This window comes from Mobula birostris, chromosome 5 (genome assembly GCF_030028105.1).
Source record: "Mobula birostris isolate sMobBir1 chromosome 5, sMobBir1.hap1, whole genome shotgun sequence".
In the NCBI taxonomy this organism is placed as follows: domain Eukaryota; kingdom Metazoa; phylum Chordata; class Chondrichthyes; order Myliobatiformes; family Myliobatidae; genus Mobula; species Mobula birostris.
In genome coordinates, this window is record NC_092374.1 from 32,969,117 (window position 1) to 32,981,747 (window position 12,631).

The following is a 12,631-nucleotide window of genomic DNA, read 5'->3' on the forward strand; positions in this document are numbered from 1 at the left end:
GTGAATTTAAAAGTCTAATCGCTTGTAGAAAGAAACTGTCCTGTAGCTTGTTGGACCTGGCTTTAATACTGCAGTACTGTTTGGCAAACGGAAGCAGCTGAAACAGTTTATGGTTGGGGTGACTGGTGTCCCTGATGATCTTCCAGGCCTTTTTTCTGCACCTACTGCTATAAATGTCCTCAACGGAGGCAAGTTCACGTCCCTCCATTGAATGTGAGCAGAACCTCTGTGTTGGAGCTGTTAGCCTTGGAGAGAATGCTGTCAATCAGTTGCCACTCCTGCTGATTGACTAGGAAGATTTTGCTGAGGCATCTGTGATGGTCTTTCTCGGGTACTTTAAGGAACCTGCTGTAGGATATCCATGAATCTGAAGTGTACAGGACAGAAGTTTCACCACTGTTCAGTAGACCATGTTAGGTGTTGGGTTTGAGGTTGTGTTCTTTGAGCCAATTTTCACTCAATCATTTGAAGTCTATGCTGACACACTGCAGGCCTTAGTGAAGTTCCCCATCAATATTTACAAGGATGTTGCCGGGACTTGAGGGCCTGAGTTAAAGAGAGAGTTTTGACAGGCTTGGAATTTATTCTTTAGTGTAGAAGACTGCAAGGTGATCTTTCAGAAAAATCACGAGGGCAAAAATAGGATGAATATATTCAATCTTTTTCCCAGGGTTGGGGATTCAGGAACTTGAGGGCATAGGTTTAAAGTTGGTGGGGAAAGATTTAAATTGCAACTTAAGGGCAATTATATAGGATGGTATCAATGTAGAATGAACAGCCAGAGGACGTGGTTGAGTCAGGTAGAATAAAACTTTTAAAAAGGATATTTGGACAGGTACATGGATAGGGAAGGTTAAGGAGAAAATGCTGGCAAACGTGGCTAACTTGGCTGGAATGGCCCAGTAGGCCGCAGGGCTTGTTTCCCTGCTGTATGACTCTATAACTCTATAACTTTAATATCTGCTGTCAACAAAAGGTGGCTTTCAAGATATAGAAAGGGATTCATGTTTCCAAGGGTCTTATTATGGACCTTTATTCTTACAAAGGGAACTGAACTCTTCATCTTCTAGATATTTGGGATGAAGCCCCATCCTCTCGAATGCACCAGTGAAAGAATCTGACAATGACTGGTGCTCAGTCTCTCTGTGTCTCTATGCATCCACAAGCATTGTACGAAAATTCAATAACTGAGGTTGGTGTGAGATGAAAATCTCAAATAGTCTGGTGTTTGTCCTGTAGATTAACTGAGCTACTGGATCAGTATTCTAATGCTGAAGTTTAAAATAAGCATTTACATGCCAGTCGGGTTTGTTGAAGAGAGTTTGGCTAATAATTCAAAGTCAAATTTTATATCTCACGAACAGTGCTTTGAAGAAAATCTTTGGGTCTTTATAACACTGAAAGTTAGAAGATTAGTCATACAGAGCAGGCTGGTTCTCTCTACACTGACTTTGCTCCAGTATATAAAAAAAAGTCAACAGCTAGGGAGCCAAGAATGTGCATCCTGGAACCTGGATAAATTCAAGCAAAGATGCATTAAGTGTGAGACACTTGTTTGTACGAAACTCTGTATTTACACAGAACTCAAAACACCATTGGCCAGTGTTTAACTGAGAGGCTAACACTGCTTGAAACAACTTGATGCTGAAGCACAAGTGTGAGTAGAAGATATGGATAAGAGACTGGCCCCAGTCTACGAACCTGTGAAACTACTCTGTCAAGCACAGCTGACAGCCAGGTGCGTTAAATTGCACCTTAAGTTGGAGAAACCACCAGGCTTTTAAGTGCGGGAGCCTGTGTCCATTATGTACAAGACTTCTGGTGCATGAATGAGTGGGAACGGATTGAAGTACTCCATTCTCCAAGCGTTCTTGTATCACAACAGCTCCACTATCCAGGCTAAAAGGTAGATATAGGTTCACCTGCAGTTTAGGTCAAAATTCAAATCTGCATCCCCAAAGATTAGTTGCCTCCATATGATGGAATCTGGGAAGGAACTCTGTAATGATCTATTGCTAGGAGATCTCGAACAGCAGAGTGCTTGTTTACACAGTGTCCAGCAGATAGATCCTCATGTCACATGGCTTCTCACCACTGCATGTGACTGACATCCAAAGTCAGGAACTTAATCCAGGTAAGTGTGCCAGGGGCTGGGAGCGGACTACCATCCAATACTCTTGAGCTCCCTCCGGATTACTTTTGCACCCAAAATGGTTAATGCCATCTCTCAAAGGCAAAAGATCTCCAGCTGAGAAAGCACATCTTACCTGCTGTCTGAGAAGCTGCTTCATTTCTGCAAGCACTTCATTGAGTTGTGTCATCTGCACAACCAAATGTCTCCCAGAATCACCTGCAATGTAAAAAAGAACATGTTAACACAGACAAGAGAACCTGCATATACTGGAATTCAAAGTAGTACACACAAAATCTGACTTTTAATCTCTTTTTTCCCCGTCCTGATGAAGGTCTTGGCCTGAAACATTGACTCGTTACTCTTCTCTATAGATGCTGCCTGGCCTGCTGGGTACCCCCAGCTTTTTGTTTGTGTTACCTTGTAACGTGGAACTTTTCTTGGACATTGGTATAGAATGAAAACAGCACAAAGAGATAACCTTTGCAAAGAACTTTTGCTAGATGCCAGTGCATTTCTTTCCATTATTTCAATCTACGTTTGAGCAGTCTATGATGTAATATTTTATGTGCTTATAAAACAGTAAGGGGACTGCTTGAATGGCGGAAACAGATGAGTACACTAGTGCCAAGTTTCCAGATTCAATGACATTTTTTCACTGACAGCTTTTAAGTGTTGGTTTCTGGCAGAATGCAAATTTAGTCATGTTTATAAATACAGGCCCCAGGCTGCGCATTTTCAGAATGTGCACTAAAACTGAACATTGAAACGGTTACTCAAGCTCTAAATACTACCAGGAGTTCTCAGTAGACATTCATGCTGTGTATTAGAGTGCCCCTTCACGTTGAGCTTTACGTGAGCTGGGAGCAATAAAACAGATGTTGTCAGGGCTCAATTATCATCTCTTCTCGCGGTCTCTGTGTGGGAGGTGCGGAAAGGGGAGTTCGGGAAATTAAAGGGATTAGGAGCCTACTGGAGACCAGGTGGTAAACGTAACAGGGTTCCAGATTTGAGACAAATGAGCTTAAAGAGCTGCAGAGTCAGACTACCCAGCCCAGATCTGATAGGTACTCTGAATGCATTTGGTGGGCATTCAAAAAATAGGTTCTCAGGCTCAGATGCTGATTGGCTTGACTTTTCATGCTACACTGAGCAGATTTCTGCTAAGAGATCTTCTTGTCAAAATTCTGACAGCACAATTACACTCTTCTTCTCTTTACTTCTCAGGCATCTTTGATTTCCTCCTCCTGCTGCTTCTGTTCTCATTCCACTGTAACAGAATTTATTGGGGGAACCCACTTGCCAGCCCAGAATGGAGGCTCCGCGACTGGAGCAGGTGAAACCAAGGAAACCATTGAAATCTACTGACTGGTGAAAGGCCTTGATAGAGTGGATGTGGAGAGGGTGCTTCCTATGACGAGACAGTCTAAGGCCAGAGCACACAGCTTCAGAATAGAGGGGCGTCCTTTTAGAACGGAGATGAGGAGGAGCTTCTTTAGCCAGAGAGTAATGAATCTGTGGAATTCGTTGCCACAGGCAGCTGAGGAGGCCAGGTCTTTATGTATATTTAAGGCAGAGCTTCACAGGTTCTTGATTGGTCAGGGCATGAAGGGATATGGGAGAAGACAGGAGAATGAGGCTGAGAGGACAATTGAATCAGCTTTGATGAAGTGGTGGAGCAGACTCAATGGGTGTAATGGCTTAATTCTGCTCCTATATCTTATGGTCAAAGATATCCACACATGGACCTGCTGAGGGAGAACTTGCATAATCCTTTCTTAGCTGGTTTAGAAATTCTTCAATTCAGATTAATAGCAGACCAATGGCTGATTTCATTCTACATTGCTTATGTTAAGCGAAGGCAATTCGGGTGTAAATGGTGGAATTTCTGGTGCAGCCTATTATTTGCGTGCAAGGAATATTTTGAGAGTGTACCAGCAACCATTCCCTTTGGGCTTTAGTTTATGTTTTACAACAAGTCTAATTTGATTAAACTTACTTTTTCCATCTCTACAGCTGACCTATAACATTATTTTGGCAAATACAGGGATTCTGGTTAATTGGGCCATCGATTAATCGAGGCAGCTGTTTATTTGGAACAACTCTTAAAGAACAAAGATGAATTGAGGAAATAGCTGTGATCTCCTCATTATTTGGGACACTATGCCTCTTAATTGGGACAGGACACTATCGCCGAACAGTTCCTAACTAGTGTCAGTCAAACTCACTTGTGTTTTACACTGCGCTTAGAGTGACAAGTTTTTAAACAGCATTTTGTTGTGTGTGTTTGTGTTCAAAAAGCAGTGAGTTTTTGTCACTGGTAGTTGGCAAGAAATAAGCAGAAAGGCAGTTCAGAATTATTTTGCTCACGATGGTGTCAAATATTCAGTCTTGGAGATGCAGAAATGGCCACGAATGATAATGGAACAATTTTACTACTTCAACAAGTTAGGAGCTGTGAAGAATTTGAAGGTATTGACGATTATCTAGAATGTTCCAATGAAAATGAAGATTTGAAGGACTCAATCATTGAAAGCATTGTATGAAGGCAGTCCATTATCTGCACTAGATGTCTGCGCTAATTTTGTTCATTTATGGTCAAACAAAGGACCATGGCAATGTACACTGGATGAGTTCCTCATTTGATAACCACTAGAAGCTAAGACAGTTTTACAGAACTGTAGTTGTGTTAGTAGTGTTCTAATTTGTTCTGTATTGCATTTAAATAGATAATTTGTTATGGTTAAACATTAGGTTAAACATTAGTTTCCCTTTTTTTAAAACTATTTCCATGAAACTATAGCTAATTGGGGGTAGGCTCTTAACTGGGCCAAAACCTATTGGTCCTGGTGCGTCCCAATTAACTGGAACCCACTGTATATCAAAGTATCTCCTATCACATTTTGAAACTAGCTCCTATATAACGTTTAGTTGAAATATTGAGGGTTTTGTTTATGAATCTGGTGTTTACTCTGGAGCTAATGAGATCACAAGCTTGAATAAAATAGAACAGGACTAAATCTATCCACCAGTTTTAAACAGATTCAGTTTTCTGTGGCTGCTTCTTTTTGATGTCCTTGCAGCAATTATGCGAAGAAAAGGAAAATGCAAGACAACAGCAACACAATGGCCCAGATTATAGAGCTATTGTCTCACAGCTCCACTGACCCTGACCCCTGGTGCCAGCTGGGTTCAGATTGTATGCTCTCTTTTACACTCAGGGTTTCCTCTGGGAGATCCAGTTTCCTCCCATGTTGCAAAAATGCTTGGGTTGTCAGGTAAATTGTTCCTAGTGTGAAGATGAATGGAGAATCTGTGGAGGGTTAGGGTAACATTAAAGCTTGATGGTGAACAGTATCGCCATGGACACCCAGTCCCTTTACAACTCCATCCCCCTCAGGAGGGCCTTAAAGCTCTCTGCTTCTTTCCAGACAACAGATCCAACCTGTTCCCCTCCTCTGTCTGGCAGAACTGGTCCTCACTCTCAATAGTTTTTCCTTCAGCTCCTCCCACTTCCTTCAAACCAAAGGTGTAGCCATGGGCACTCGCATGTGTCCCAGCTATGCCTGCCCTTTTGTTGGCTACGTGGAACCGTCCATGTTCCAAGCCCTCCCTTGTAATGCTCCCCATCTCTTCCTCCGCTACACTGGCAGCTGCATTGGTGCTGCTTCCTGCACCCATGCTGAGCTATTCGACTTCATCAACTTTGCCTCCAATTCCACTCTGCCCTCAAATTTACCCGGTCCATTTCTGACACCTCTCTCCCCTTTCTCGATCTCTCTGTCTCTATCTCTAGAGACAGTTTACCTGCTGATATCCTTTATTAACCCACTGATTCTCACAGCTATTTGGGCTATACCTCTTCCCACCCTGTAACTTGTAAAGATGCCATCCCCTTCTCTCAGTTCCTCTGACTTCATTGTATCTGCTCTCAGGATGAGGTTCTTTATTCCAGAACTAGTGAGATGTTCTCCTTCTTCAAAGAAAGAGACTTTCCTTCCTCCACCATCAACACTGCCCTCACCTACATCTCTTCCATTTCGTGCTCAACCGCTCTTACCCCATCCCCCCTGCCACCCCAGCAGGGATAGGGTTCCTTTTGTCTTCACCTACCAACACATAATTCTACGGGACCCCACCACCAAGCTCATCTCCTCCCCCCCTTTTTGCTTTCCACAGGGATTTCTCCCTACTCGACTCCCTTGTCCATTTGTCCCTTCTTACTGATCTCTTTCCTCATACTTAACCTTGCAAGCGGAACAAGTGCTACACCTGCCCCTACACTTCCTCCCTCACTACCATTCAGGCCCCAAACAGTCCTTCCAGGTGAGGCAACACTTCACCTGTGACTCTGTTGCGGTTATCTACTGTATCCAGAGCTTCCTATATGGCCTCCTGTATTTTTCATTTTTAAATCTTTATTAATTATTATTGAAAATCAACAACAAAGAAAAATACATCAAGATAATCAAGACAACATATCCATATGTAGAATAAGAGTTAAATTATCAATCAAACCGAGCAGTATATCAATAATAATAAAAAAACAAAATGTTAAAGCTAATTTTTTTTGGAAAAAAGAAAGAAAAAAGAACCCCTACTAACTAAAACAAAAAAAACCCCTAATAGCAAAAAAAAGGGGGGAAACCCCATTTGGAGCACAAACCTGGTGCTATACGCCATATAAGTTTCCATAAAAAAAAGACATCAATCCGCCAACCAAATCCATATACCCAAGCATCAGAGAAGGACCATCTGTATTAACTCAAATCAAATGATAATAACGGGCAAAAGAACCCCACCTTTTCTCGAAGTCGAATTTAGGATCAAAAGTTCGACTTCTAATTTTTTCCAAACTAGGGCTTAATATCACCTGAGAGAATGATTGTATCAAAATGGGAGCAGAGGCATCTTTCCATTTTAATAAAATAGCCCTTCTAGCCAATAATGTGACAAATGCAATTACGTGTTGGTCTGATATAGAAATACCGTGAATATATTGAGGAATTATACCAAGCAAAACTGTCAATTTATTAGGTTGTAAATTGATTTTTAAAGCTTTAGAAATTGTAGAAAAAATAGATTTCCAAAACTGTTTCAATACAGAACACGACCTAAACATATGTGTCGGTGTAGCTATCTCAGTTTTACATCTATCACACTGACTATTTACATTAGGAAATATTTTAGACAATCTCCCCTTTGTCAAATAATAACAATTAATAACTTTAAATTGAATTAGAGAATGACTGGCACAAATCGAAGAAGGGTTGACCAACTTCAAAATTCGCAACCAATTCTTTGTTATCAAGGTCATGTTAAGCTCTCTTTCCCAATCTTGCTTAATCTTAAGTAAAGGGTAGTTGTTCTGTTGTAATAGTAAATTATAAAGGTTTTATTGGGAACATTTCACTAAAGGATTCATTTTTAAAATAATGCCTAACAGGTCAGAGTCTTGTATATGTGGAAAATTACTTAAATATTCTTGCAAGAAATGTCTGACCTGATGATATTGCAAAAAATGTAAATACGAGAGAGAGTATTTAGTTACTAATTTCTCAAAGGACATCAATTGACCTTCTTGAAACAAATCCATAAAAGAAAAAATTTCTTTATTCCTCCAAAGAGAAAAGGTAGGATCACTAAGTGAAGGCTTAAATAAATAGTTTCGATAAATTAAACTAAAAAGGTTAAATTGTTTAAGATTAAAAAACTTACGAAACTGGTACCAGATTCGTAATGACTGCTTAATCATAGGATTTATATTTAGAATAGAAATTTTGGCTTGGCCTCCTGTATATCAGTGATACCTGACATAGATTGGGAGACCGCTTCGTCAAGCACCTATGCTCCATTTGCTCGTGTTCGTCCATTGTTGTTGAGACCAGCACACGTTTGGATTTAAGTGAGGAAGAGTAGCCTCACTCTCTCTTCCCAATTCCCATTTGGATCTGGTGGCAAGACAAAAGTGGAGACGGCTGGAGATGGGGCTAGGCGCAGTGGATGACCAGGACGTCTTCTGTGTCTAGTCGTGCTCTACGTGTTCCACGATGTTTACAGAGACCACCTTCTTGACCGTTGGACCTTCCATTAGTCTCGTCTGCTCAATCCACCGGAGTCTGTCTTCACATGCTGGGATAGACAACTTCCTATCTCACCGAGGGTTTGAGACCCGTTGGCTACCCTCACCTGGTTTAGCCAGCTTGTTGAAGCCGTTGCCCAGGGTGTGGCCACTGTCACATGCAAACAGCTACGGGGAACTACAGGTGAGAGCTGAGTGCCAGGTGGGGACCAAAGGTGGACGAACGGCCTGAAAAGGACGCGACATGTTCCTCCACCAGAGGTGACCTCCCTGACACCCCCATACATCCATTTGCTAGAAAAGAGACGGAAACAGCCTGTGGCCACCCACTTCAATTCTACTTCTCATTCCCGTTTCAACACGTCAGCTCATGGCCTCCTCTACTGTCACAATGAGACCACACTCAGGTTGGAGGAACAACACCTTATATTCTCTCTGGGCAACCTCCAACCTGATGGCATGAACATCGACTTCTCTAACTTCCGGTAATTGTGCCCCTTCACCATTCCCATTTCACTCTCTCACCTCATGTCTTTACCTGCCCATCACCTCCTTCTGGTACTCTGCCTCCTTCCCTTTCTTTCATGGTTTTCTACCCTCTCCTATCAGATTCCCCCTTCTCCAGTCCTTTATCACTTTCACATATCAACTTCTCAGCCCTCCCCCTCTCCCAGTTGCACCTATCACCTACCACCTCGTATTTCTTCCTCCCCTCCCCCCACCTTCTTGCTCTAACTTCTCATCTTTTTTTCCAGTCCTGATGAAGGGTTTCAGCCTGAAATGTCCACTGTACTGTTTTCGATAGGTGCTGCCTGGCCTGCTGAGCTCCTCCAGGATTGTGTGTGCATTGCCTGGATTTCCAGCATTTTCTTGTCCTTGTGCTTGATAGCGAGCACGGAGAAGGCCAGAGGCCCTGTTTCCAGGCTGTTTCACTCGATGACTCAACAACTAAATAACAATCTAAATTCCTTTAAGGTAAGTGTGAAAGACCTACATTAACGTACTTACCTAAAAATGAAAGTATCTAACTTATTTTTAATGTAATGGATATGGAGAAATGGTCAGCAGGTAGAGCTGAGATACAGAGCAGCCATGATTTGATTGATCAATGGAACTGCTATGAGGAGCTGTATGTCCTAGTCGTGTTCGTATATCACAGCCAGACAATGCCTCAGACATTTTTAGTCTGATTCCCACAGATGTTTCAAATATATAGAACACAGAATCTTACAACACATTACAGGCCCTTCAGCCCACAATGTTGTACTGACCATGTAACCTACTCTAGAAAAAGCCTAGAATTTCCCTACTGCAGAGCCCTCTAATTTTCTAAGCTCCATGTACAACCTAAGAGACCCTATTGTATCCACCTCTACCACCATCGCTGGCAGTGCATTCCACGCACCCATATCTCCAAAGGTAATCTCTGTAACTGCAGCCTTGTCAAACTATCACCAAGCTGTGGCTCCATTTGTGATGGGGTCACCCCTGAGCCAGAAGCCTGAGATTTGAAGTGGCACAAATGATTGAGGAAGCTGAAGGAGCCCTCATGCGGAGGCTAAAATGGAGAAGTAATCTCTCCCATCGACAGTATGTGGTGTTTCCCGACAGTTATTCGTCGTACTGAGAGAGCTGGAGATGAGGGTTGGCAGATTAATACGAAAGCTCACCAGTCAGAGGTACAGTTATCCTCTCATAGTAATCGAAAAGATCCATTGGCAACATTTTGCAGGAGTATTGGGGAAATGCCCTTTGTACCTTTTCTCTCTCCTAGCTTTCACTGAGCCTTCCTCCTCAGTCATAAACAGGTGGCAAGATTTTGTTTTTATGTTGATGTGTTTTAGCTCTGCCCATTCTTCAGCACTCTCAGTACAGCGAAAACTGGATTGGGGATGGGTCAGAGCCCTTCCCAGCTCAGCCTGAGCCAGAAGCCATCCATACCATTCCCCTCTTAGGAAAACCTGGACTTTCCTGACAATGTCCTGCTTTTCCCCATGCACTGTTAGATGTGAAAGGACTGAGACACTTGGAAGGTCAAACCATAGCTTATCTGACCATTCCCTCCGTCACTGGGCTTGTTACGAAGTCCACTTGTGAAACAGTGGCTCACTAGGAAAGAATCCAGATGCACTTTGCACCCAGCCCTCAGCTCTTCTCCAGGCAAGTCTGGGGAAGGAACAGCGACCCCAGTCATTTCAATGGGTGTCAGTAGCCCTGTGCCAGAAAGATAGAGAAGCTGAGTGTTTCACCCTCTTTTGATCTATTTGTATTTTTTTTGTGTTTAATGTATTTTAAATTATTTTTTTTGAATATATTTAAATAATAAAATGTTTAAATATTAATTTATAATTGAATAGTTTTAAATGTTTCCGGCAGTGAATAACTTTTCAATGATAGATTAGAACCATAGAACTATAGAACATTACAGCACAGAAACAGGCCTTTTGGCCCTTGTTGGCTGTGCCGAACCATTTTTCTGCCTCATCCCACTGACCTGCACCTGGACCATATCCCTCCATACACCTCTCATCCATGTACCTGCCAAAGTTTTTCTTAAATGTTAAAAGTGAGCCCGCATTTACCACTTCATCTGGCAGCTCATTTCATACTCTCACCACTCTCTGTGTGAAGAAGCCCCCCCATGTTCCCTTTAAACTTTTCCCCCTTCACCTTTAACCCATGTCCTCTGGTTTTTTCTCCCCCAGCCTCAGTGGAAAAAACCTGCTTGCATTCACTCTATCTACACCCACCATAATTTTATATACCTCTATCAAATCTCCCCTCATTCTTCTACGCTCCAGAGAATAAAGTCCTAACCTATTCAACCTTTCTCTGTAACTCAGTTTCTCAAGTCCCGGCAACATCCTCATAAACCTTCTCTGCACTCTTTCAACCTTATTAATACCCTTCCTGTAATTTGGTGACCAAAACTGCACACAATACTCCAAATACGAGAATATCAATATTAATACGAGAATTCGAGGTTAAAGACCCTAGCCTTGCTAGCTCTTCAGGATAGAAGGTTATACTAGCACCTCCATCATCCCACAAGCAAAGGAACCATTCGGTCAGTGATTCCCCAGACCTTCATTTAAAACTAGCAGCCATCTCAGATAACTCCTTATCATTATACTTCTTGCACTCGAGAGTCTGTACTCCCGGCTGCCCATGGACATTTTTTTGAGAAGTCACCACAGCAGGCCGAGCCTGCAATGGTTCTGGGGCAAAAGCAGATTCCCCCTCACCAAAGGACCCATTATCATTATCATCATACCATATATCCCCATCCCAGGTGTCTGGGTCTCCCCTGGATAGCAACATCGATCTTATCTTCATGGGATCGGGGGCATAATTCTGGCAGTGGGCCACCTCCTGATGTTTAATTTGCACTAGCCTACATGCCATCTCAATTCTCTTCTCCTCAGTTTCCTGTGCCCTATTCTGACTGATCCTCACCACCTCAGTCATTACTGACCACCTCTCCTTCATAGCATTCACTTCATCCCTCAACTTAAAGCTTCTTTAAAAAGCAGTTCAAAAATCTTTAACAAAGCAAGCTGTGAAAAGGTTTCATGGTTTTCTGGGGGTCATGCTTCAGGATAGAATGTAATCCCTCTCTATCTGATTTTCTTTCATTCTCACACAATCCCCATTTGGGAGTGCCTTAATAATTCTCCCATCAGCCACCTCTTCATCTTCAAAATATTTGCGTAAATAGAACCAGCTGATAACCTCAATGCTAAGTGATTTTTTTCCTGTTCATTATTGTGTAATAAAGCTACAAATAAGCTCAAGATATCTATTTACCTTTTAATATAAGTGAAAGAGGAAATGCTCCCTGCCCACTACTGCACGGCAGGTTCTATTTTATCAGATCATTCCTGAAAATGGAGTATGTGCTTAGGTCAGATGCTGACATTAATAACAAGGTTCCCTGTTGCAATGTTGAAAAGAAACAAAAGTGCCTCAGACTGTGACTTTATATGTTGTTTCCGGTGCCCACATTAAAACCCTCCCTCGGCTGTCACCACAGCTTTCAGTCGAGTAACCAAGGCTGCAAGAGGTCAACAGGAAGCATCATTCCTTCAGGGGGATGATAGAAGGGAGCATGCCAGTTTTCCTCTGGATGTTCTGTTACATGGGTGATTTATCAAACATTGCCTGTGCACCAGTTGGAGATATTAGCAACCACATTTCCATGTGAATAAAATGATGAAACATTCCTGTGTCTCTGACCCACTTAACTGAGAAACCATGTCTGTGTCGCTCGCTCCTGAAACAGGCGCAATCACATCAGTGGGAAATCATCACTCCTTCCTGTATCAACTTTCAAGCTTTTATCACCCTGGAATTATTTTTTGTTTTATTTTAGCGATCGAACATGGTAACAGGCCCTTCTGGCCCAATGAGCCCAAGCT

At 42.3% G+C, this 12,631-nt stretch overlaps 1 protein-coding gene across 1 annotated transcript in view; it reads right to left on the reverse strand.

The window, feature by feature from the left end:
* The window catches only part of LOC140197220 (thrombospondin-4-like), a 137,798-nt gene that overhangs the window by 71,578 nt on the left and 53,589 nt on the right, over positions 1-12,631 (reverse strand). Inside the window, exon 5 of the mRNA XM_072257144.1 lies at positions 2,268-2,350. Within this exon, the coding sequence (XP_072113245.1) occupies positions 2,268-2,350 (83 nt within the window). The remainder of the gene's footprint in view (positions 1-2,267; positions 2,351-12,631) is intronic.